Source organism: Argopecten irradians, chromosome 4 (assembly GCF_041381155.1).
Source record: "Argopecten irradians isolate NY chromosome 4, Ai_NY, whole genome shotgun sequence".
In the NCBI taxonomy this organism is placed as follows: Eukaryota; Metazoa; Mollusca; class Bivalvia; order Pectinida; family Pectinidae; genus Argopecten; species Argopecten irradians.
In genome coordinates, this window is record NC_091137.1 from 24,416,161 (window position 1) to 24,444,160 (window position 28,000).

General features: G+C 37.0%; 1 protein-coding gene across 1 annotated transcript; it reads left to right on the forward strand.

Moving 5' to 3' along the window:
* Nucleotides 1-27,928, forward strand: LOC138321070 (zygotic DNA replication licensing factor mcm6-like). The gene is made up of 17 exons (XM_069264480.1): nucleotides 1-159; nucleotides 637-780; nucleotides 1,188-1,298; nucleotides 1,662-1,824; nucleotides 10,201-10,340; nucleotides 11,152-11,264; nucleotides 13,363-13,508; nucleotides 13,972-14,122; nucleotides 14,652-14,797; nucleotides 15,907-16,152; nucleotides 16,355-16,510; nucleotides 17,056-17,184; nucleotides 17,381-17,542; nucleotides 18,138-18,261; nucleotides 18,965-19,117; nucleotides 26,234-26,373; nucleotides 27,193-27,928. The coding sequence occupies exons 1-17, from the start codon at nucleotides 68-70 to the stop codon at nucleotides 27,295-27,297; spliced, it is 2,421 nt and encodes an 806-aa protein (XP_069120581.1). The 5' UTR covers nucleotides 1-67; the 3' UTR covers nucleotides 27,298-27,928.
* Nucleotides 27,929-28,000: the final 72 nt, after the last annotated feature.

Below are 28,000 nucleotides of genomic sequence, written 5' to 3' on the forward strand. Positions count from 1 at the left end.
CACGTGACTAATCTGGCGGGAAAGGCCTCATTGTGTACACTGTAAACACGTTGCCGCAATCTTCGCTATGGATGTTGCTGAACAAGCTGTCAGAACTAATCAAGTAAAAGATCAAGTTGGCGAAAGATGCCAGAAACTGTTTCAAGACTTTTTGGAAGAGTGAGTGGTTCTTATATTCATTTGTTCTTAATTTCTAGAAAAATATATTGAGGTATAGATCGAGGCACTACGATACTGCGATACACTGTAACGTTAGCCTATGTTTGCTCGGAAGGGAATACGTTAGGTTGTTTGTTGGAGAATTAGAAATGATCTGCTAGATCGACGTAAAACTATATTAATTGCTGCTATTCGTCCAATTTTAGAACTTAACAAATTGCTTCAACATTGTTATTTATTTTCTATGGTCACCTAAACCGACACACATGACTTGCTCTTGTACTCCATTTACTGGCTCAGCTCATTGTGCTCAACACATTGTAGGCCTTAAATTTCAAAAGTTTATTCGGCGTTCTAAACTGTCCTCTAACATTTGCCGAAGTAGTGCTGTGTCATATATAAAACGATTTTAACTAGATGGCTGTCTTATTGAAAATGCTGTGTCTCACTGTGATGCTTGCATCTTTTCCTTTACAGATTTTCAGTTGATGGTGAACAGAAGTACTTGTCAGAAGTACAGGAATTGATCAGGCCAGAAAGAAATACACTTACAGTTAGCTTCGAAGATGTCGAAAAATTCAACCAACAGCTGTCTACCACCATTCTGGAGGAATACTACAGGTTAATCCGTGTTTTAAGATCAGAATTTTGAAATTATATTATTTGTTCTGTGGTAATTATTGTACTATCTTGAGATTTTAAAGACCAATATGTTAATTTCGAGATATCAGCATGATGTTGGTGAATTATGATTAATCGTCGATTAGTCCCGCTTTCCGATGACATCATATTTTGATGAGAATTTTGTGACGTCACAATCACCCGAAGGTGAGACTGATCGTAGTTATTCACATCATTTTGGGAACCCTTGCATTTGATAAGTTACACTGATGGAATGCAAATTGATAATATTAATCATTAACCACTGATTATTGACCAACTGTTTTCTATTGATGTTTTTAATTCATTTACAAATTACAATATCACTGAAAGATAGAGTTTTTCATTAAAACTTATTTTATTTTCAGAATTTATCCATTCCTCTGTCGTGCTGTCCGTAACTATGCTAAGGATTGGGGTCAGATCCCCCCAGCAAAAGAGTTTTATGTCAGTTTTACAGATGTCCCCACTAGGCTGAAGTAAGTGAAAATAGTAATGATCAGAAGTTTTCTTTTACACCTTTTTGACCTTGGAAAATTGAATTTCACATAAAGTGTTGTAAAAATATCAGTGAAATTCAATGACTAGGTTTTGGATCCAGTCCAATTTAATGAATTGCTTCAAAATATCTGCAATATGGCTTGCTTCGGGCATTTAGAATTATGAAATTAGATTTGTTAAAACTTTGTTGGACAATAATGCTCCAGCTAGATTTCTATGTTAATTGTTTTATTGACAAGATCAAATTCCAGATCTAATAAAAGATGATACATTAATGTTATATGTACAGGTTTGAGTTAGTATTAAGTTACTCATGGCACCTCTGGTTTCTCCCTCTTTAGAGTGCGTGAGATGACCACTGCCAAAGTGGGTACACTGCTGAGAATTGTTGGTCAGGTAGTGAGGACACATCCTGTCCATCCAGAGCTGGTCAGCGGCACATTTATGTGTCTGGATTGTAGAACGGTGATCAAAGATGTGGAACAACAGTTTAAATATACACAGGTAGATAAAAACATACACATAGTTATAAGTTAATTAAATTTTGCATGCTCGCCCAGACGTCCACAGATTATCAGTAGATTACAACTTTTTTGTATGCAGCCAAAAACCAATAAAGTTTGATAAGGATACACACTTCATTATTTAAAAAACAAAGACCCCGAAACTTTTATATGTAAAATCAGAATTTTAATCTTTACAATACTGTTCTTGTTTACTTTTTAAAGAAACGTACTGTACATTACAAGACTCAAAGCAATGTTACTGAAGTAGTTTACATATTGTAAGGTTACGTTCAGTATGTACAGTAATTACCGTAGTCAAATCGGACATCAGTGTGGCTTAGTTTTTGGCAAGCGTTGAAACATTATCATGGAGAAATCGAAGACCGAAATGTAACCTAAAAAATACTAAACGTATGAATTAGGAAACCGGACTACACGTACAGAAGCTAAAGGTACTTTTAAAGGTGATCTATGGCTGTAATAAAAACTAACTGAACCAACAATATTCAGATGACAATGCAGAATTAATGTCAGTGCTAACGTGTTGTCGATTTAGACATAATATGTAATACAAGTAATGATCTTGATTTTAGTATCTGTTTTAAACCTCTTTCTTCAATTTTCTGTGACTTGTCTACAGTGTTATATTACTGTTAACTTGGATACTGGAACTGCCGGAAAAGGAGTAGGCCTAATAAATATGCCGTAACAACTGTATGGTAGTTTATTTTACGGAAAAGACCACTCCTATGACATCAAAATCTCAAATATCAAACTATTTAATGATAACATTCTTATCAGATAATGATAATGTATTTTAAAAGTTATCTTAAAGCGACAATGCAGTCTAAGAGAGTGTTAAAATTTGTACATATATTGGAAAAAAACAGTTCTAATGGAAATTAGATCAGTCGGTTTTACTGTGATATGCCAGAAAAGCCCAAGGTGGTGAAATGTGTGTGAAATATTCAAACTCGCTCACTGTCCGCCATTACACATTGTGGTCAAACACCTTGTATGCCGAACCCTGTCCCTTGCTCGTAAAGTAATGCAACTTTTGTCTAAAACTGCTCAAATCGCTCTCACAATAGTGTGTTTACCATATTAGTTGAATTATCTTGCCTAAAAATCATTTTATCACCTCTTCAGTGGTTATGAAGTTCATTTGTTTAGCGTGTGTGACTTTGGCTCGGGTATGGGTACAGCGTATACATGCACCTGCTTAATTGTATTGATCAACGATTTGGAATTTCAAAGGTATCAATGAAAATACTTAACAATGACGTGGAATTTGTCAAAATTTTATGTTTCATAAGAAATGTAGAACAATACATTTATGCTATATTTTGCTTCTTGGTTATGTAAAAGAATTAGCCTGAGTGAGGCCAGACTTAAAATAATGTTGGTTTGCCCTTTTCCGACCTGGAATTTTCAGAATGGGTCGGTAGGTAGGAAAATTATTTTATTTTATTTTGCAAAACTCAAACTTATATAGTTTTGACTCAATTACCACAAATTGTCCCATCATTGTCAAAACATAGATTTATCACTGGATGTCACAACAATTGAAAATGTCCATTGTCCGCGTGTAGAACAATCAAATCACATGCAATTGTTATGACGTCATAAACAGCTGTGACTCACACTACACATGATGTGTCAATACAAGTACAAGACGTATAAGAAAAATAATCAAACATGGGCGTTTTGTCTGGGCAGGGTTAGCATTGAACGTCTATACCCTCGGGAAAGAGTCTTTAAATATTTTCTGGACTATCGTACATCAACCGAATTTCAAAAAAAAAATCCATACGTCCGACGGTGGACTTCTATCTTTGACCCTTGACCCCAATATTCTGACATTCGACCATGTTACATCCGACTACCAAAACGTTGGAAGATCCATGGAATGATTCAACTTTTACCATATTTGACCGCAAATAAGCCTCTCCCGCAAATAAGACCCCCACCTATTTTGACACATTTTCAGACTTAGGGGGGATGTCTGCAAATAAGACCATCCACCTATTTTTCAGTTTACTGGATGATGGATTTGAGCAATGGAGTTCACCAAAATGACTTTGTATCGGAAATTCTTTTTGTTTGTTTTATCGGCATAGAAAAATCACGTAGTAAATAACTGTTTGTGTGCTTGTTATTTTTGTCATTTAATTCAAGTTAATTCACGGATGATTTAATTTAATTATCAATAACTACGAATTGTGGATAGTGCTCATATTTACTTGGAGGTTATTTTCAACAAAATACGCCGATATATGTTTCCATGAACACTTCATATCGGCATGGTCAACACGTTTTAGTGTTCGTACGGCTTGTCATTTTTAGCTCACCTGGCCCGAAGGGCCGGTGAGCTTATGTCATGGCGCGTCGTCCGTCCGTCCGTCCGTCAACATTTCCTTTAAATCTAAGAACTTGTATAAATTTTGGCTCTGTCCCCCGCGGGGCAGGAGGGGCGGGGCCCAATAGGGGAAATAGAGGTAAATCCTTTAAATCGCTACTAGTCATAGAGTTCTGAATGGAATGTAACCAAATTTGGCCACAAACATCCTTGGGGGAAGGGGAACAGAACTTGTATAAATTTTGGCTCTGGTCCCCCGGGGGCAGGAGGGGCGGGGCCCAATAGGGGAAATAGAGGTAAATCCTTTAAATCGCTACTAGTCATAGAGTTCTGAATGGAATGTAACCAAATTTGGCCACAAACATCCTTGGGGGAAGGGGAACAGAACTTGTATAAATTTTGGCTCTGGTCCCCGGGGGCAGAAGGGGTGGGGCCCAATAGGGGTAATAGAGGTAAATCCTTTAAATCGCTACTAGTCATAGAGTTCTGAATGGAATGTTACTAAATTTGGCCACAAAACATCCTTGGGGGAGGGGGAACAGACCTTGTATAAATTTTGGCTCTGATCCCCTGGGGGCAGGAGGGGCAGGGCCCAATAGGGGAAATAGAGGTAAATCCTTTAAATCTCTATTTGTCCTAGAGCTCTACATGAATTGTAACCTAATTTGGCCACAAACATCCTTGGGGGAAGGGGAACAGAACTTGTATAAATTTTGGCTCTGATCCCCCAGGGGCAGGAGGGGCGGGGCCCAATAGGGGAAATAGAGGTAAATCCTTTAAATCGCTACTTGTCATAGAGTTCTGAATGGAATGTAACCAAATTTGGCCACAAACATCCTTTGGGGAATGGGAACAGAACTTGTATGAATTTCGGCTCTGGTCCCCCGGGGGCAGGAGGGGCGGGGCCCAATAGGAGTAATAGAGGTAAATCCTTTAAATCGCTACTAGTCATAGAGTTCTGAATGGAATGCAGGGGTGTACAATTCTGAAAATTTTGCACTAGCCCAAGGGCTAGTAGCATCAATTTTTCACTAGCCCTGATCAGAAGTCTACTAGCCCTATTTTTCGTTCGTTTTTATATGTGCATTTTACTCTATCTGGATTTTTTTACAAACCTGTACAAAAGAAGTACATGTCTAACAGTGTGTTAAATACCATTCTAATAATAAAGATATCACACCAATTGTTCACAGGTACCAGGTATTCATTTAGTAAAAACATTCTTGAGTCAATATTGATAATGCAACAATGCCATCGCATGCAAATTCTTTAGATTTGAAATTATGGTTCTTATTTCACTCAGATACTTCCTTTAAAACTATCATTAGAAAGAAAACATAATCAGTATATCTATTAAAGTTTAACTTTGATATTAAAAGCTTAGCAGGAAAATGTAAAGTGAACAATCAGTATCTATTATCTGCTAGCTGTGTTCATTTTATAGGTATGATGAATTTAGTAAATAGTACTGTTCATGAAAATTCTGTAAAAAATCTTAAATTGAAATTACTGCTTTACTGAACACTTACTTATTTTCCCTAATTTTCTGAGCATTGAAATAAACCTTTATCGAGTTACATTTGCATGATACATTCGTATTTGAATAAAATGATGCCAATTTCATATAGATTTATTCCAAGAACTACACAAAATCAATTCTACAATTTACTAATAAAATATTTTGTAAATGATTATTAATTAGCACTGCTGATTTTCATTTACAAGTTTTCAATATATCATAAAAATATGCGAAAGATAAGATGAAAAATACGCAAAAATATTGTACCGATAATTATGAAACCTCTATTAAAGTTCTTTTGAAAAACATTCAGTGAGTTTATTTGTGTCAGCTGTGTTAATTAAGCATACCTATGTATCTGCAAGTGTATACGTACATGACAACATGTACATTTTACCGTGTATTTTAATTACAGTCGAAACTCGTTATCTCAAAATCGCTTGAGTCGAAATTCCGGTTGAGTCGAATTAATTTTCAAGTCCCGTTTTTTGTCCTTCTTTGTGTATGTATTTTAAGATCGGATGACTCGAATTTCGATGACTCGAAACTCCGGTTGTGTCAAAGTCAATTCCTGGTCCCTAGAACGGATATTCAACGAAAAAAATAGTCGCTATCTCGAATTTAATTTTAGTCAAAATTTTAAATAAAAAAAACCCCAACAATTACGTAAATATAACATGGATACAAACAATTGAAATTCACCTGTGGTTTGTCGTAACACGTGATTGGTTTACCTGCACATATCGCGATCGGTATATGCAGATTCAGGCCTATGGGAACATACTACAACAATGACTAGTAATTAATAATTGTTTAATAATGCTCTCAAGTCTGGCTTCCTAATTAGTGTCACTTTACAATTGTGACTTACCTGTACATAAACACGACGCGTGTTTACACAGCTAGCAGCGTGGCTGATCATGACCGGAAGCGTGTTTGTTTAGGAATCATTAGAAACGAAAGCGTTTTCTAAGGTTTGTTTGGAATGTTGATAGTGCAAAATATGACGATCATATTATCGTAATTCAATTTTTTTATTTAAAAATGTATTTAAAAAAAACCCATAACATCTGAAAACATATAACTAAAAAGATTTAATACAAACCTTATAAGTTGGAAAATCACGATAATATGCTGATCACGGTAATAGGCATGTACCCGGCTGTCATAAGATATAAGGACCGTTAAAAACCACTTTCTGACCAAACCTAATGGCATTACGTTTGAGTCGAATTCCGGATGAGTCGAATTATTTTCGTTGGTCCGTTGAATTTCGAGATAACGAGTTTCGACTGTACTTCAAAATGATCCGCTATCCATCTCACAGCAGTAGTTCTTTCTGAATCCAACCCCCATATACTCAAATTTATAACACTAAAATGATAATGATGCTAGATAATAAAACTGTCACTTCATAATTGATTCTTATCTAGAGTCAAGAAATCAAGATTTTCCAACCTCGGCAAACACATGGCCATCTGGGTCACTCAAGCGCTTAATTTTCATCAATTACATAACAAAACGTTTGATGCACCTAGATGAAGAATGTTATACGTTTGGGAACCACCTGTGGTATGCATCGATATCGTTTGCTTCAGTTTTGACGACACATTTACTGAATTTTAGAATTCTGAACGGCAATAAAAGGCTAAACTGCTGATTTACAACTAAAATTTCAATGTGAATATAGGATTTTAACAGAAATTTTCACTAGCCCACGGGCTAGTAATGATCGTGAAGCCACTAGCCCTGACCTGAAATTCACTAGCCCCAGACGTCGGGCTAGTGGAATTGTACACCCCTGGAATGTAACCAAATTTGGCCACAGACATCCTTTGGGGAAGGGGAACAGAACTTGTATGAATTTCGGCTCTGGTCCCCTGGGTCGGTCGGAGGAGGGCAAACAAACAATAAATTTTGGCTCTGACCCCCCCCCCCGGGGGCAGGAGGGGCGGGGCCCAATAGGGGAAATAGAGGTAAATCCTTTAAATCGCTACTAGTCATAGAGTTCTGAATGGAATGTAACCAAATTTGGCCACAAACATCCTTGGGGGAAGGGGAACAGAACTTGTATAAATTTTGGCTCTGACCCCCTGGGGGCAGGAGGGGCGGGCCCAATAGGGGAAATAGAGGTAAATCCTTTAAATCGCTACTAGTCATAGAGTTCTGCATGGATTGTAACCAAATTTGGCCACAAACATCCTTGGGGGAAGGGGAACAGAACTCGTATAAATTTTGACTCTGGCCCCCCGAGGGCAGGACGGGTGGGGCCCAATAGGGGTAATAGAGGTAAATCCTATAAATCACTTCTTGTCCTAGAGTTTTGTTTGGATTGTGACCAAATTTGGCCATAAACATCCTTGGAAGAAGGGGAACAGAACTTGTATAAATTTTGGCTCTGACCCCCTGGGGGCGGGAGGGGTGGGGCCCAATATGGGATTTAGAGGTTAATATTAAAATTCCTTCAGAAAAGAAACAATGAACCTGTATTCAGAACATTACTTGGCATTACAAACCAGGTGAGCGATACAGGCCCTCTGGGCCTCTTGTTTACATGAATCGGCAAAGATATTCATCATTGATGCAGATCGTTTCTGCAGTCGTGGATTCTAACTCAATACAATCATTACCTAAAACATCTACTTAAGGCATTTACAGTTTCAAATATGTTTATTTGTGAACGTAACGTACCTGTAGTTCACGATCAGTTGGAGAAACCATGCTTTACTTTTCGGCCGCCATGTTTTGTTTACGCAGTCAGTATAATATGATTAGCCGCAAAGTTTCGTATTTTACTCTGGAAACAAAAATACTTGCTACGATGTTTTAATGCAGTTAATACTTGGATAAATATCTAAAACATTATCAAACTATCGTCGTATCAATAGCAATACCGATCAAATTCCCAAACACCCGGTGAGAAAATGTGAAAGTATGGCTTCAACCCGGCGCCATTTTCCTACACATGTGTGTACGATGTTACAAACAACTGCATCAGTGCATGTCGGCACGTTGAAGTTAAATCACGATCGTTTGCTCATTTGGCTGAGACAAATGTACGTAAATTTGAATTTGAATATTTTAAAATAAGGCGAAACAAAAATTTATACCGCGATTCATCAAAGGTTTTCACACGGCACTGGAAAGTACACGACAATAAAAAAAAATTTCACTAGAATATTTCAATAAAATTTTTTGAGTCGGGCCGATTTTCATGGGTCGGTCGGAGGAGGGCAAACAAACAATATTTTAATTTAGGCCTGAATTGTCCCTTTAAAGATGCTCCACTGCTGAAAATGGTATTTTTCCACTATCTAAAACAGGAGCAGATGATTATAGTATTTTTCTTCAGTTACAAAAGTTACTAACTTTACACCATTACCACCATTGAAAAGTTTAAGCTTCTAATTTTAATTAAAATTAAAAGTATGAAAAATAATTAATTGCATCCCGGAAAAAATCTGTGGCACTATATCCTATATGGAATGAAGTACTGATTGCACATGCACCAAAGGCAAAATATATTATTTTATATTATTTTTTGTGTTAATTAGACATATATATACATAATTAGACATATATACATAATTAAACACCTATTATTGTTCAAATAATGAATATCTTATATGCTCTGTCAGCGATGGAACATCTTTATGCAAGGACATGTTCATGTTCAAGGTTCATGTTACGAACGCCAGATGCTTATTAGGCCTATTCTACTGTAGCTAGGTCCTAATGTGTTGCCTCGATCTCTTGATTAATCAAATAGATATGACAAAAACAATCAAATCAATTTGTTGTACTGGTATCAGGTCATAGATATAGATAAATGGACACAACAACGGCTAACTTCTCATTGTATTTAACGACAGTACCGGGTTAACACGCTCAACAAAGTCGTCCATTTTGACAGTAGCTCAGCTACTGACAAGCGTGTTTCCCTCAACACGTGTGTGTGACGTAACAGCGCCACCTGCCGGCACCTTCGAGATAACATAACAAAAACTGTGACCAAGGTATCGAGAGTGTAGCGACAGCCTGCCAGGCAATAGCGACAGCATGCTGATGTAGTGATCAACCGAAACTGTTCACACTATTCTTGCGTTGACAGTAATAGTCATTGTGTATTATGGAAGCAAAATTATATTAAGAGCCATGGAAAATCTTTGAAATGCACTCTTCTGTTGAGCAAGTGCTCCTCTACTAGTCCAAATGGCATGTTCACTTACCCTCAATATTTTTCAGATAATTAAGCATATCTGACTGTGTATATATAATGCATTGTTTAAGCTGTACTCTTTTGATTGTCACCTATATATAGACTGAGCAATAAATAATGAGACATACATTGTATAATATAATGAAAGGTCAAAATCAGCATCAGAATTTTTTCCTCGTTCGATGGACAAGTGTGCTGTCAACATTCATTCGTCCGACAGCCTAGAAAGCGGCAGTACATTTCCCCAGCCCTGAAATTTTGATATTTTTTCCCCCAGCCATCAATATGCAGGAATCCTGTGTGTAACAACAGGGCACGGTTCATGTTAGATGTCAACAAGTCCAAGTTTGTGGATTTCCAAAAAGTGCGGATACAAGAAACACAAGCTGAACTTCCAAGAGGGAGTATTCCTAGAAGGTCAGTCAACAGTTCCCTATGTGCATATTTAGATCAATAAGTCCAGAAGTTTGGGGGTCAATATCAATCTGATTAAAATACAGATCCTTATAACCACTCCGTTATAAAAAGGATCTGACAAAATCCCATAGGGGGTCGCGTCCAGATGACCTTTATACCACGTGGTCCTCATAGAAGATACATTTTCAACACCTTGTCACATTCGTTGAAAACGATATTTCGTCCCTGTATACATATACAACTAGCTTTATTGTGCTCTTTGGGCGAGATGACTAAGTAAACCAAAATAATTCTGGCAGTTTTTTCAAACTATTTCGTCCCTGAAATTCACTGTCAAAATTTTGCAAGTAGTAATTTGATTGGCCATTTCCAAAGGTCACCTGGACATGACCCCTAATGGGATTTTCTCAGATCATCTTATCAAACATAGTGATAATAAGGATCTGTATTTTAATCAGATTGGGGTTAATATTTGGCCTAGGCGGAATAATATTGAAGTCTATGGTATTATTTGGCCAACTGAGAAAATTTATCTCGAGGTATTAAACTCAAGCTGAGATGGCTGGTTGATAAAAATGGAGTCAGAAACTTTTTCTGGGTTAATGCAGAAGTTGGGTTAAAAAGACATATTAAGCCTATATAATCATCGGTCATCCTCAATATTCCAGGGGTTACTATCACTGCAGTTATATCCACGACGGTGAAAGTATTGATGATTACTGGTAGCAACTATTATGGTTACTAATAAAAATATAAACCTCTTGTTAAGTTTGTTTAATGCATGTTTTATTATACATAATTTGTTCTACAGTGTGGAAGTGATACTTCGAGCGGAGGCTGTAGAGACTGCCCAGGCAGGAGATAAGTGTGACTTTACTGGTACACTGATCGTTGTACCAGACGTGGGCACCATCTCAACACCAGGTGAGAATTCAACTTTTATTGTGTCGAGCATAGCAAACTTGGTTTTTAGGTCACCTGAGACGAAGTCTCATGGTGACCTATTCTAATCGCCTTTTGTCTGTCGTCGTCTGCCGTCCGCCGTGCGATGATAAACTTTTTACATTTTTGACTTCTTCTCAAAACCGCTGAAGCAATTTCAATGAAATTATGTACAAATCTTCTAAGGCATAGGGCCAATCAAAATTGTGATTTATATGGTCCCCACCCCCCAGGGGGCTGTGGGAGGGGCCAAAAGGGGTAAAATTGACTAAAATTTCCAAAATCTTCTTCTCTACTCACCGATGTGGTAAAATAATATACTCTACATAGATAGAAAGGTCTTAAGGTCCTTTACAAAAATTGTGAATTATATGACCCAGTAGTCTTTCGTTTCCCCCTGGGGAGGGGATTAAGTCTACCATAGTTATATAGGGAAAACACATTTTTGAGCATTATTCGGTCATTTGTAATAGGAAATAATTCAAATGTTGTCAGAATTATCAGTATAAAGTTGCCATTGAATCCTATTAATAAATTTTCCATGACTGACCCCCAGGGGCCATAGGGGCGGGGTCAAAAGGGGTCAAATAGGCTAAAACTTCAAAAATCTTCTTCTGAAATTCTGAAAATGGTAGAATCAAGTACTTTTCATAGATTGAAAGGTCTTAACAATAATTGTGAATTATATGATCCAAGGGTCTCGCGTTTCTCCCTGAGGAGGGGGTTAAGTTTACTATAGTTATGTAGGGAAAGCACATTTATGGGTATTTTTTGCTCAATTTTAGAGTAAACAAGTTAACTTAGTTATAATTATTAGCCTGAGATAGCATTTTAACATGATATGCATATTGGTCCTGGCTGATCCCCTGGGGGCAGAAGAGAGGGGACAAAAGGGGTCAAATAGGCTAAATCTTCAATAGTCTTCTTCTAAAATTCTGGAATTGGTAGAATCAAATACTCTTTGCTCTGTGTAGATGGAAGGATCTTAAGTCATTTTATAAAATTGTGAATTATATCACCCTGGGTCTCATGTTACCCCTTGGGGAGGGGTCAAGTTTTCTTTAGTTTATATAGGAAGAACACATTTATGAACATGCATTTTTTGCTCAATTTTCATAGGAAATGAATCAAACTTGATTAGAGTTAGTTATTAGCCTGAGATATAGAAGTTTAATATCCATGACAGTCCTCGCTGACCCCCTGGGGGACCAGAGGGGCAGGACAAAACAGGGTCAAAATGACTTAAATTTCAAAAAAAGATTGAGTTCACAGGTTTGATAGAAGCAGATACTCTTCATGAATTATAATGTCAAATTTGTAAAATCACTGACCGACATCAAGGGCCAGTATATAGTGTTTATATGTCTTTGTTTCATTCTATATCTGTACTCAGGTGACCGTTAAGGCCCATGGTCCGCTTGTCTATTTAAACTGTATCCATTTTTTACTGCAATTTCACGACATAATGGCTTAATAACGGCATATTACCAAAATTATGATTAATAGAATCTTACATGGGTCTGTGAAGTGGACAGGGATATCTCAACCCGAGTGAAAGATTTTGGTCGGTCAACCCGAGGCTTGCAGAGGGTTTACGGCCAAAATCTTTCACGAGGGTTGAGATATCCCTGTCCACTTCACAGACCCATTTTTGATTCTTTTTCTCCAATACTTAGTAGAAAAAATGATGAAATTCCACTTGGTTTCCAGCTTTTTCATCATGCCATGATCGCAGGAACGTCGTTATGCGTCAAAATTGATGACGTCATCTACAATGCGCGCCGCAGTTACGCCACATGTATTGATGACGTCACGTTATTGTCTAGCGCGTGTGAGCTGTCTTACACCCCCCTGTGTAAGATAGAGATATATTTTTCCCTAGTAACCACGGGATATCCCTGTGAAGTATGGGAGAAAGAGATATCTTTTCCCTAGCAACCACAGGATATCCGTGAAGTATGGGAGAAAATTTAATCTGCCAAATGTTGAGAAATGGTTGAATGGTACATACCATTTAGTCGGTATATTTAGTTGGATGCAAAATTTCATAAGAGGTTAATATCTTCATTTCTGTCACCAGGGGCACGTTCCGAGACATCTTCCAGGGTGCATGGAAATGAAGGTTATGAGACAGAGGGTGTGCGAGGCCTGAAAGCTCTAGGAGTACGAGATCTTACCTACAGACTGGCTTTCTTAGCCTGCACAGTGTCTTCTAGTAATCCAAGGGTAGGTATGATAATGTATATCTAATTATAGAAAATAATAAGATGTTTATGGAATGTAGTTTGATTTCGCATATTACAGAGTTGTCGGCTCTTTTGGATAGGTATCAGATGTGGTAGCATTATTTTACCCAAACGTTCCCTTGTTTCCTTATGACAGAACATTTGAACCCATGACATCACAAGTGATACCTAACTCTAAGGGCAGTTAACTCTGTCATATGCAATGACAAAATATAGTTTGTATTGTGTGTAATGCTCAAATCTGTCCATATTAGTTCAATGTATTTTGATTATAGAACAAGTTTATTCACTAAGATAAAGAGGAGGGGAATAAATAGTTGTTGAACCTACAAATTTTTAAAAACAAATAGAGAAGATTCCGATTAACAGATATTGAAAGCATATGTATATATATACAGTATATATTTTGTTGTAAATCAATCAATAGTGACTGTTTTATTTAGTTTGGTGGTAGAGACATGAAGGATGAGGAGATAACGGCAGAGACGATAAAGAAACAGATGACAGACGATGAGTGGCAGAAAGTGTATGATATGAGCATGGACAAAAACCTATACCACAACCTGTGTTCCAGTCTCTTCCCTACAATTCATGGTAAGGTGTACTCTGTAGTTGGCATTTGCAGTAGAGTTAATTTTCACAAACTTTTAAAAGCCCTGCAATTAAGTTAAAAAGATTTTAAGAATGTCGAGTACAATAGCCTGTACTTTATAGCTTATTACGGTTTGTGATTGAGAAAAGTGAAAACACAACACACCCTCCCTTCCTTTCTAAAGTCCCTGCATTAAAATGGAAAGAACGACAAGTAAGACATGCTATTGTCCATGTTATTGAAAACTGTATTTTATCTCCAACTATGGTTAGTAGTGTGATTCATGCCCTGTCCGGTTCTACAATTTCATTTAGAGACTGCTCAGGTTGGATCATTTACATATGTCTCAATACCATTTGTAGTGTATTTTCTTATAGTTTTCTTTACACATACATAAAACACCTAAAATAGATGAGATGAATTAATTCTAGTGTATATCTTTTTCACTTGTTAATTTAATTAATATAATCAGACAAAACATCTACAAAGTTGATCAGAGTCTATTATCTATATTTGTCCATGATAACGTAGGTAATGAAGAAATCAAGAGAGGAGTCCTTCTCATGTTGTTTGGAGGCGTTCCCAAGGTTACAACAGAAAAAACCAATCTCCGTGGCGATATCAATATCTGTATTGTTGGTGACCCAAGTACCGCCAAAAGTCAATTCTTAAAACAGGTAATACATATTGTCATAAGTAAATGATTGAGGTTGATGGGATCTAAGGTATTCCTTCTTTCTCACTGGCCAGTTAGTGAGGGGATGATTATGATATTGATATTTATCTTCCATCAATATCTTTGTCTCTCAAAACAAATAGTATATCAATATTCGTCTTTCAAAACTCAGTGTTGGAATTGTTTCATTCGAAGAATAGGGGGAGCTAATGTTGTCACCCCGGAATCGGCGTTGGCGTCCCATTTCACGTTAAAGTTTTTGAGCAAGTTTCTTTTTCGTCAATTGTTTAAGCTTAAGTCATCATAAATGTTTATGATTTTGTTTTCCTAATGTGTATGGATGCTGAACGTGATAATACAACCAATTTGGGGCCCTTTAGGGGTATTTTGAGTCTGTTAATTTGTCATATTTCCATGTTAAAGTTTTATTTTATCAATTGTTTAAGCTTAAGTCATCATAAATGTTTATGATTTTATTTTCCTAATGTGTATGGATGCTGAACGTGATAATACAACCAATTTGGGGCCCTTTAGGTTTTTTTTGAGTCTGTTAATTTGTCATATTTCCATGTTAAAGTTTTTGAGCAAGTTTCTATTTTGTCAATTGTTTAAGCATAAGTCATCATAAATGTTTATGATTTTATTTTCCTAATGTGTATGGATGCTGAACGTGATAATACAACCAATTTGGGGCCCTTTAGGGGGTTTTTGAGTCTGTTAATTTGTCATATTTCCATGTTTAAATAGTAAATACTTGAACATCAACTTCTTATGAATAGGCGAGCTTTGCTGTTCTCCAACAGCTCTTGTTTTGTATCAATACTTGCATACTTTATTGTCTAGAGAAAAATTCCAGTATTAACAATTAAATTATTTGTATGACAACATTGTCTGTATTTTTGTGCATCAATGCATTATCAAATAACAGTTTGTACTAGACATCTTGTAGCCTAGATCAAATTGGCAGACCTGTGTCTTACAAACTGAGAGGTGGAAATCACAAAAGATACTGGAGACAGGACATCAGATGTAATAGGATGAGCGTATGAAAATGTCCATAAATCACCAATAGTTATACAATCGTGACTTTTTTGTGCGGGTGTTGTCTAGGTAGAGGAGTTCAGCCCCAGGGCGGTGTACACCAGTGGTAAAGCTAGTACTGCTGCAGGTTTAACAGCTGCCGTGGTTAAGGACGAAGAATCTCACGAATTTGTCATTGAGGCTGGCGCCTTGATGTTAGCAGACAACGGCGTGTGCTGTATTGATGAGTTTGATAAAATGGACCCTAAAGATCAAGTAGCCATCCACGAAGCAATGGAACAACAGACCATCTCCATCACCAAGGCTGGCGTCAGGGTAAGTAACTCTGGCAGGTTTTGTGATGGATTAGTTATGGAGAATGATTTTTGTGGGTTATTTTGTCACTGATGTAACTGCTAGATACTGTTATTGATATGCATAGCCTTATCTTTTAATAACTTCATAAAAAACTTTGTGAAATATGTTAGTATTTTTCTTCTGAAATGTTTGATGCATAAACTGTTTGAAATCTCTGCAGGCCACACTAAATGCCAGAACGTCCATATTGGCCGCAGCCAATCCCATTGGAGGTCGGTATGACAGGACAAAGTCCCTGAAACAGAATATCACGCTCACCGCTCCCATTATGTCTCGATTTGATCTGTTCTTCATTCTAGTCGACGAGTGTAATGAGGTAAAAAAAAAATGAGGTCATGTGAATGAAATAAAAATTGCCTGTCTCATGAATTAATGTTACTGGGGTGAAAATAATACTTTAGATATTCAAAGGGGCCGCGGTGGCCGAGTGGTTAAGATGTCCCGACATATTACCACAAGCCCCCCACTTCTGGGATGGGGGTTCGAATCACATGTGGGGCAGTTGCCAGGTACTGACCGCTGACCGGTGGTTTTTCTCCGGGTACTCTGACTTTCCTCCAACAACAAACCTGGCACGTCCTTACATGACTGGCTGTTAAATAGGACGTAAAACTAAACAAACCAAACCAAACCAAATTTAGATATTCAAAACAAAGTAAGTGTAATAAAATGATTAATTTATAATTTATCGACTTTATCTTGAAAGTCCATCAATAAGGAAACAAAAATAATGTTTGTGAAAAAAAGGTTTTTTTGAAACGATATTGAAAACACTTTTTAGTGAGAATGTATCAGTGTTTTATTATTTCATTTCAAAGACATTTGTTATGGAGTTATAATGTATTTGCAATGTTTTTGTAGGTAACAGACTACGCCATTGCCCGTCGTATTGTGGACCTACACAGTCGGCAGGATGAGTCTGTAGAGAGAATTTACTCCGTTGAGGATATTACACGTTATCTCATGTTTGCAAGACAGTTCAAACCAAAGGTAAAATATCACATGTTGCTAAATAGTATTAAACCCATTTGCATGCTTCAAATGAAATTAAAAAATTTAAAGATGTATATTTCGTATCTTTTAAACCTATATTTATGTGGCTGAATTAGAAAATATTAATGGAAACTTTATAAAAATTGATTATTTAGAAACATTTTTGAAGAGTAATATAATATTGTTATCACAGATCAACAAGGAGGCCCAGGAATACATGATAGAAGAGTACAAACATCTGCGACAGAGAGACGGCACAGGGGCAGCCAAGTCATCTTGGAGGATTACTGTCCGTCAGCTGGAGAGTATGATCCGTCTATCTGAGGGAATGGCCAGACTTCACTGTCAGGATGAAGTCAGTAGTCTTTATTGCTTGCATTATTATATTCCGTCTTTGCATATTAGTTTTCTCCCTTGTGGGATAGTATCTATTATGAGGTCATTATTTTGTGAGGGAAATTTTTTTCTTTGAAAAATAGTTAAAAACTTGAGAAAACTTGTAAACATGTGTCACAATTGATTCCTTCTTGCGAGGTAAGATAACTCTTCAACATGCAAATACAAGATTCCCTCAGAGTTCCCATTAATTAGTAGTATTTAGATAGATCAGATCTTGTGGATCTATGTTTACTTACAGCCAACCCCAAGGACTTCCTGCCAAATCAACTCTCTTTTGAGGCAATGATTTCAGATTGGAAATTTTTTTTTTTTAAATTCCAGAGATTAACCTATGCAGAATCAAATTAAATGTGTACCTTTTTCATTGTTTTTCTGACCTAGATATTTAATTTTCGATAGTAATTCTCACACAAAATGAAAATAAAGTTTCACCAGCAAGTGTCTATCTAACTGATGTGTATTACTTTAAATTTCTATTGTAATGTCAAAGATGTTATGTAAGAAAACCTTTTTCAAACATTTAATTATCATGTACTCTTGATGATTTTCAGGTGCAGCCAAAGCATGTTAAGGAAGCATTCCGCCTGCTGAACAAATCAATCATCCGTGTCGAGCAGCCCGATATTCATCTGGAGGAGGAAGATCAACCAGATCAAGAAGAAATGGACATTGATGGTAGGTCAAGGTCGGGGGGTTGATGGGTTGTGTGGGTCAGTGTTAGAGATCAACCATTACATTTGTAAAGGAGTTAGAGGACTTCAAAATAAATGTCATATTGATAAAATATGGTAATTAGAAACACCCAAATTCACTCGGAAAAATCTTTGTACTCAACAAAATGAGTGGTATTTAACTTGACATCACTTGTCAGTTATGGTCAAAACCACCAAAAAAAACCATCTCATTACAGGAACTTTAATAGAATTCATGTAAAAAGAAAGGATAAAAGATATGTGTATAACTGACGTTATATCCACCCCTGGACTATCTCATAGTAAAACTGGAGGCAGCTCAGCAGATAAAATCTGAATCAATCACAGGTCTTGTAAACATGTCCTTTGAAGCTTCAAAGCCACAGTCAACCACAGTGTACCGTTATACGGCTCTTTTGATGTACATGAAAGGACTAAATTTTAAGCATTCTGTTCTGTTGCCTCAAGTTTTACTATGAGATAGGTCAGGGATGGATATAACGTCAGTTATAGTAACCCCTGGAGTATCGAGGATGGTCAGTTGGATAATTAATAGAATAGTACATGCAGCATTTTAATCATGTGTCTGCAAAAGTATGAATTGTTCTAACAATAAGTGTAAAAATGATTTATTTGTATAATGATGATACTGTTTACCTGACTATACGTTGTACCATTGTCTACAGATGTCACTCCAGCAGCTGAAGCACAGCCAGCTCAGGACGGTGATGCCGGGGCAACCCAGCAGAAGAAGGGTCTCAAGTTATCGTATGACGAGTATAAACAGATGGCTAACCTGATGGTGCTATACATGAGACGACAGGAGGAGGAAACACAGGGTGTGTAAACTGTGTATTTGTTTCAACATGCATTGTGTTAGTGTTTTACATGGATGGAATTGTTCTGAATGAATACAGATTTCAGAAACTAGATAAATCAAGACATTTTTTATCTCTCAAAATTTGATAATTAAAAAAAAAAAGCCAAGAGTCTTACAACTTAATGTTGATTTTACCCATGAGTATCACTTTAAAATCTTAACATTTCGACCTGCCTGCTAATAATTTGTCTGATAGTAGTGCAAGGGACATAACCTTATTATCTGTGTAGAGCTGTCTGCATGTTGAGATTGGGCTTTTTGTATCATATGATGTTAGATGAGTGAAAGAGAAGAAAATTCTTTAGGCTTGTTATTTTTTTCATCAATGTTTTCATTTTCATCCCCCGCTTTCTCCAAAACAGAATTTCGGAGAAATTTGGGTTTGTTCGTCTGTCTGTCTGTCCATCTGTTTGTAACACTTTGTTTCCGTGCAATAACTGTGTAACAAATGTGAACCGATTTTCTTCAAACTTGGTGACAAGGTTAAATGCCTTAAGGGCTCGGCCAAGTTCGATCGTGAATATCGATGGACCTTATTATCCCCTGCCCAACGAAGTTGGCGGGGGATATACAAACAAATGGGTTCCGTCGGTCCGTCTGTCCGTCCGTACGAATGGTTTCTGGAGCATAACTCTAAAACCACTAGAGATATTTCCACGAAACATCATACACACATTGGTCTTATGTTCTAGTAGTGCCTTTTGCTATTTTAAAGTTGTTTTTTTTTTGCATTTTTTCCGTAAACATGGAAACATTGCTGAAAATATCATATTTTTGTACCAGGTTCGTTTCTGCAGCATAACTGGAAAACCCGTTGAGATATATGCACGGAACTCCATAGGCACATTAGTCTTATGGTCTAGTAGTGCCTTTTGCTATTTTAAGGTTTTCACTTTTTGTACTTTTTTCTGTAACCATGGAAACATTGCTGAAAATGGCAGATTTTTGTGTAAGAATCCTTTCCAGAGCACAACTCTAAAACCAGCAGAGATATTTCTATGAAACTTCATAGACACATTGTTCTTATGGTCTAGTAGTGCCTTTTGCTATTTTAAGGTTATCATTTTTAGCATTTTTTTCGTAACCATGGAAACATTGCTGAAAATATCATATTTTTGTAGCAGGTTCATTTCCGGAGCATAACTCTAAAACCAGCAGAGATATTTCCACTTCATAGACACATTCATTTTATGGTCTAGTAGTTCCTTTTGCTATTTTTAGGTTTTCATTTTTTGCACTTTTTCCTGTTTTTTTTCCATACACTTAAGTCTCCACAATCAAACTTATTTCAGCTTTGATATCTCCATTGGCGGGGGATTTGAATGACTACGTCCTTGTTTAGCGGAGTTATGGCCCTTTGAATTACTAAAAACGTCATTTTCTGCTGTTTCCGTGCAATAAGTGTTACAAATGTAAACCGACTTTCTTCAAACTTAGTAACAAGGTTATATGTCTTTATGGCTTGGCCAAGTTCGATCATGACTGTCAATGGACTTTATTTAGCGGAGTTATGGCCCTTTGAATGTTTTCTTCCATTTCTGTGCAATAAGTGTTACAAATGTAAACTGATTTTCTTCAAACTTAGTCACCAGGTTAAATGCCTTAAGGGCTCGGCCAAGTTCGATTGTGACTGTCGATTGACCTTATTTAGCGGAGTTATGGCCCTTTGAATTACTAAAAATGTCATTTTCTTCCATTTCTGTGCAATAAGTGTTACAAATGTAAACCCATTTTCTTCAAACTTAGTAACAAGGTTAAATGCCTTAAGAACTTGGCCAAATTCCAATCGTGACTTTCAACGGACTTTATTTAGGGAAGTAATGGCTCTTTGCATAAAGAAGAAGTCAGTTTCTGCTACTTTCATTAAATAACTGTAAAAAATATTAACCGATTTTCTTCAAACTGAATGCCTTAAGTGCCTGACCAGGTTTGATCGCCACTTGCAAAGGACCTTATCTAGCAGAGTTATGGCCCTTTGATTTAATAAAAAATGTCATTTTATGCCATTTCCCTGCAATAACTCTAATAAGTATTAACCTATTTTCTTCAAACTTTGTAGCAAGGTCAAATGCCTTAAGGGCTTAGCCAAGTTCGGTTGCAACTTTTGGCCAACATTATGTAGTGGAGTTATGGCCCTTTGATGTACAGAGGATTCCGCTTATTTGCATAGGTCATTTTCCAGAAGAAAATATGCAAATAACCGGAGTATTCGAATAGGCGGAGATGACATTTTGCACCTCCGTTTGACCCCACACATATGTGTGAATAGGCAAATAGGTTTCGTTTCGTTTACTTGATAAATATGTTAATTATTTACACTTAAAACGAACAACAAGTAATTATTTTCGAAGTTGTAAATCGATTTTAATTGTTTAATAACAAAAAAATTTCCAATATTAGATTCTTGTTTACGTTAGATCGACACGTGAATATTTGAGAAACAGCTAAACGATCGATATCAAATGCTATTAGATTCTACAAAACAGGATTGGATTTGTGTCTACAATTCTGAACCTAAATAATAAACAAATTTACGTACATTTGCCTGGCAAAATGAACTTACGATCGTGATTAAACTTCAAAGTGCCGATCAACTAGTAGTGTTGTTTTTACACATATGAATTCGAAAATGGCGGCAGGTGATGAAGCCATGCGTTCACTCGACCTAAATGTGTTTTGAGAATTCTCCCTGTTTGTTGATCTATACGGCGAATAGCTTGATAACATTTCAGAAATTAATGCATATTCAAGTAGCAATGAAACAACGTAGCAAGTATCTTTTTTATCCTAAGCTTACATACTGTACGAAACTTGCGGTAGTCATTGCACGCCGACTTTGCATGCTTTTATGTCTCGTTCAACGAGACGCTTGATACGCACATGTATGTCGTAGTCAACAAGACTCTGGTTGAACGAGACTACTGATCATGCATGGCGATTGTTATAAGGAAGCATGGTTTCTCCAACCGATCGCGAACTAAGGTACGTTACGTTAATAAATAAACATATTTGAAAGTGCAAATGCTTTAATTAGATGTTTGAGCCAGTGAATATACTAAAGTTATGATCAACCGCTGCTGATGTAAATCGTAACAGCGTCGAATACCTTTGCAGATTCATGCATAAAATAACAAGCCATACTTTAACGTTAATCTGTTACCATGATGATTTCTAGTAAAATTGAAACATATATCGGCGAATTTCGCTAAAAATATATTGCAGAATTGAAAATTTTTTATCGATTATATTTTTAGCCCACCATCATCAGATGGTGGGCTATTCAAATCGCCTTTCGTCCGTGGTCCGTCGTCCGTCCGTCCTTCCGTCCGTCCGTCCGTCCGTCCGTCCGTCCGTCCGTCCGTCCGTCCGTTAACAATTCTTGTTACCGCTATTTCTCTAAAAGTACTGAAGGGATCTTTCTCAAATTTCATATGTAGGTTCCCCTAGGACCCTAGTTGTGCATATTGTATTTTGGGACTGATCGGTCAACAAGATGGCCGCCAGGCAGCCATCTTGGATTTTGATAGTTAAAGTTTGTTACCGCTATTTCTCAGAAAGTACTGAAGGGATCTTTCTCAAATTTCATATGTAGGTTCCCCTAGGACCCTAGTTGTGCATATTGCATTTTGGGACTGATCGGTCAACAAGATGGCCGACCAGCCGCCATCTTGGATTTTGATAGTTAAAGTTTGTTACCGCTAATTCTCAAAAAGCACTAAAGGGATCTTTCTCAAATTTCATATGTAGGTTCCCCTAGGACCCCAGTTGTGCATATTGCATTTTGGGACTGATCGTCAACAAGATGGCCGCCAGGTAGCCACCTTGGATTTTGATAGTTAAAGTTTGTTACGGCTAATTCTCAGAAAGTACTGAAGGGATCTTTCTCAAATTTCATATGTAGGTTCCCCTAGGACCCTAGTAGTGCATATTGCATTTTGGGACTGATCGGTCAACAAGATGGCCGCCAGGTAGCCATCTTGGATTTTGATAGTTAAAGTTTGTTACCGCTATTTCTCAGAAAGCACTGAAGGGATCTTTCTCAAATTTCATATGTAGGTTCCCCTAGGACCCTAGTTGTGCATATTGTATTTTGGGACTGATCGGTCAACAAGATGGCCACCAGGCAGCCATCTTGGATTTTGATAGTTAAAGTTTGTTACCGCTATTTCTCATAAAGTATTGAAGGGATCTTTCTCAAATTTCATATGTAGGTTCCCGTAGGACCCTAGTTGTGCATATTGCATTTTGGGACTGATCGGTCAACAAGATGGCCGACCAGCCGCCATCTTGGATTTTGATAGTTAAAGTTTGTTACCGCTAATTCTCAGAAAGTACTGAAGGGATCTTTCTCAAATTTCATATGTAGGTTCCCCTAGGACCCCAGTTGTGCATATTGCATTTTGGGACTGATCGGTCAACAAGATGGCCGACCGGTGGCCATCTTGGATTTTGATAGTTAAAGTTTGTTACCGCTATTTCTCAGAAAGTATTGAAGGGATCTTTCTCAAATTTCATATGTAGGTTCCCCTAGGACCCTAGTTGTGCATATTGCATTTTGGGACTGATCGGTCAACAAGATGGCCGACCAGCCGCCATCTTGGATTTTGATAGTTAAAGTTTGTTACGGCTAATTCTCAGAAAGTACTGAAGGGATCTTTCTCAAATTTCATATGTAGGTTCCCCTAGGACCCTAGTAGTGCATATTGCATTTTGGGACTGATCGGTCAACAAGATGGCCGCCAGGTAGCCATCTTGGATTTTGATAGTTAAAGTTTGTTACCGCTATTTCTCAGAAAGCACTGAAGGGATCTTTCTCAAATTTCATATGTAGGTTCCCCTAGGACCCTAGTAGTGCATATTGCATTTTGGGACTGATCGGTCAACAAGATGGCCGACCAGCCGCCATCTTGGATTTTGATAGTTAAAGTTTGTTACGGCTAATTCTCAGAAAGTACTGAAGGGATCTTTCTCAAATTTCATATGTAGGTTCCCCTAGGACCCTAGTAGTGCATATTGCATTTTGGGACTGATCGGTCAACAAGATGGCCGCCAGGTAGCCATCTTGGATTTTGATAGTTAAAGTTTGTTACCGCTATTTCTCAGAAAGCACTGAAGGGATCTTTCTCAAATTTCATATGTAGGTTCCCCTAGGACCCTAGTTGTGCATATTGTATTTTGGGACTGATCGGTCAACAAGATGGCCACCAGGCAGCCATCTTGGATTTTGATAGTTAAAGTTTGTTACCGCTATTTCTCATAAAGTATTGAAGGGATCTTTCTCAAATTTCATATGTAGGTTCCCGTAGGACCCTAGTTGTGCATATTGCATTTTGGGACTGATCGGTCAACAAGATGGCCGACCAGCCGCCATCTTGGATTTTGATAGTTAAAAGTTTGTTACCGCTAATTCTCAGAAAGTACTGAAGGGATCTTTCTCAAATTTCATATGTAGGTTCCCCTAGGACCCCAGTTGTGCATATTGCATTTTGGGACTGATCGGTCAACAAGATGGCCGACCGGTGGCCATCTTGGATTTTGATAGTTAAAGTTTGTTACCGCTATTTCTCAGAAAGTATTGAAGGGATTGTTCTCAAATTTCATATGTAGGTTCCTCTTGGACCCTAGTTCTGCATATTACATTTTGGGACTGATCGGTCAACAAGATGGCCGACAAGCAGCCATCTTGGATTTTGATAGTTAAAGTTTGTTACGGCTATTTCTCAGAAATTATTGAAGGGATTGTTCTCAAATTTCATATGTAGGTTCCCCTAGGACCCTAGTAGTGCATATTGCATTTTGGGACTGATCAGTCAACAAGATGGCCGCCAGGTAGCCATCTTGGATTTTGATAGTTAAAGTTTGTTACCGCTATTTCTCAAAAAGCACTAAAGGGATCTTTCTCAAATTTCATATGTAGGTTCCCCTAGGACCCCAGTTGTGCATATTGCATTTTGGGACTGATCGTCAACAAGATGGCCGCCAGGTAGCCACCTTGGATTTTGATAGTTAAAGTTTGTTACCGCTATTTCTCAGAAAGCACTGAAGGGATCTTTCTCAAATTTCATATGTAGGTTCCCCTAGGACCCCAGTTGTGCATATTGCATTTTGGGACTGATTGGTCAACAAGATGGCCGACCGGTGGCCATCTTGGATTTTGATAGTTAAAGTTTGTTACGGCTATTTCTCAGAAAGTATTGAAGGGATTGTTCTCAAATATCATATGTAGGTTCCTCTAGGACCCTAGTTCTGCCTATTGCATTTTGCGACCACCATCTTGGATTTTGATAGTTTAAAGTTTGTAAAGCAGAGAAAAGATCCCTTTTTCATTTGTCAGACATAGATCAATCTTTGGTGGGCGCCAAGATCCCTCTGGGATCTCTTGTTAGAATTTCCCAAATATTTTATTCAAATAACCGGCGGTCATGTAATAGTCTAAGCAAATACACGGAGTTGAAAAACAAAGATAAAGAAGGAAAAAATCGGGACCGCAGAATTTTATGCAAATAACCGAAATATTCGAATAACCGTTATTCGATTATGTGGAGTCCTCTGTACTAAAAACGTCATTTTCTGCCATTCCCTGTGCAATAATTGTAACAAATGTAAACCGATTTTCTTAAAAGTTAGTATCGAAGTAAAAAGCCTTAATTATAAGAGCTCAGTCAAGTTTAATAGTCACTTTCAGCGGACATTATTTTACACATCTTACTTCCGAATAAGACTTAGTTTATTTTTTCTTGTTTCAACCAAGGTTAAACCTAACCTCAATAATGTTTACCTACAATATGTCCTGAAGGCGGGGGATTGAAATTCCACGAATTTGCTTGTTTTTAAAGATTTTAGTGCTGAAGCATAGTGTAAACAAAAAGCCAATTCCAAAATGGAAATTGTTTAGTGATAATTATACAAGTAAAAACAAGCATGACCCACTAAATTTATAAAGAAAATGAATACTTGCTTGAGTCATATTTATTTCCCTTTATGTATTGCCTTAAGACAGTAATTTGCTGTAAAGATTTGTAAACATTCTGTCTCAAATTGCATTAAAAATATGTCTTTCAATAACATTTTATAGATGACGACTCCCAAAACATGAGACGTAGTGACCTTGTTAGCTGGTATCTGCGGGAAATGCAGGATGAGATTGATTCTGAGGCGGAGTTACTGGAGAAAAAGACAATCGTAGAAAAAGTATTGGACAGGCTTGTACATCATGTAAGTATGGCATGTGGATTATTCACACAAAATAGAGAAGTATATTCCAAGGTAGAAAGTAGGATCGGATGAAGTGTTACTTATGTCATGGGGTTGTGCCACATTCCAATTACTGTGGAAAGCTCCCATCATTTGTATTTGATATATAGTTGTTTAGGGAAAATTTATGCTTTCAAGATGTCTTTAAATTAAATTCATTTATTCAAAGTTCGTTTTGAGAGAAAAATGTTGCTTGCTTGCAGATAGTACAGGCAATTGAAGTAGATATTTTTGTTCATGTAAATTCTTTACATTAACCATTCATTTTGTTACCTGGCTTATATAAATGTAAATAAAGAAATTTCAACTGTTTGGACATGAAATTGCTTGGAAATCATTAAAAATATACAAATTCTCAGAAACTATTCTGTTGACTTGCGCTTCATTGTTGAAGTCATAATTAATAGGCGACGTCATAAACACTGACGCGCCAGACCCAAATATACTTTTGACGAAAGTTTGTCTGGCCAGAAGCTGTTATAAATTTAAGATTGTGGTTCAAGTAACAAAAGTTGTTTCATGTTTTATTAGTCAAAACTTTTTCCCAAGGTGTTAGGACAAACCCTATAAATTGTTTCCTTTAGTCTACGACCTCGGGAAACTGTTCATCGGGTTGAGCACATCACTTCGGGAAAAGAGTTTTGATTGTCGACTGATAAGGCATGAAACAACTATATAATAACCAGAGAAAATGGCAAGAAGCAAATTATCATCCATTGATTATGAATGTGTATTTAGAGTGAAAATTTGTTTACTGATTTCAATATGCTTTTGCTGCAGGACCATGTTCTGATAGAACTGAAACAGACAGGGCTGAAAGGAGAAGGATTAGTGCGAGAGGAAGATCCGTTCTTGGTCGTCCATCCCAATTACATGGTGGACTGAGCGATGTGTGACACCAACGTAAAGTGACAGATGACAATTGATAAAGTGAAATTCTAGGATCAAACACCGTAACAAAGAAATTTGATATGAGACACAGTAAGAGATGACAGTATACAATATTTGACACTATGGTGGTGCCATAGAAAGATACCAGAATGTGTTCAACATTATTTGTTCTGCTTACCAGTGGTGCTTCAAGAAAAAGAAACCCCATCTGGAGGAACAATTAATTGTACATAATTGTTAGTGCTATGTGATATTAATGTATCTTTTGTTATGAACTATGTTATGTATAAAGTATGAATTACACAATGGACCTAACGCTCAGTGAGAACACCATGGATTGTTGACAATTTATACTTCATCGGTCTTTTCAAATTTAAACTTTAATATTTTTGTATAGAATCTGACAATGTATTTACATATTGAAATATTTAGATTATGTTTTAATCATGTATTCTGGACAAGTGATATCTTTCTTTGTAAAATATTTTTGTATCAATGATCTAGAAATAATATGTGTTCAGTAAAATTTCAAATAATACACAATCTTTAATCTCAATATTTGATCTTGCATGGTAATGATGTAAATATTTCCTATGTAGGAAAAATAAAATTGCAAAATAACTGAAGAAAATTGGATTTGTGTTTTCCTAAAAGTTAAAAAAAATTTTATATATATACTGCAGTACTTGTACATGTA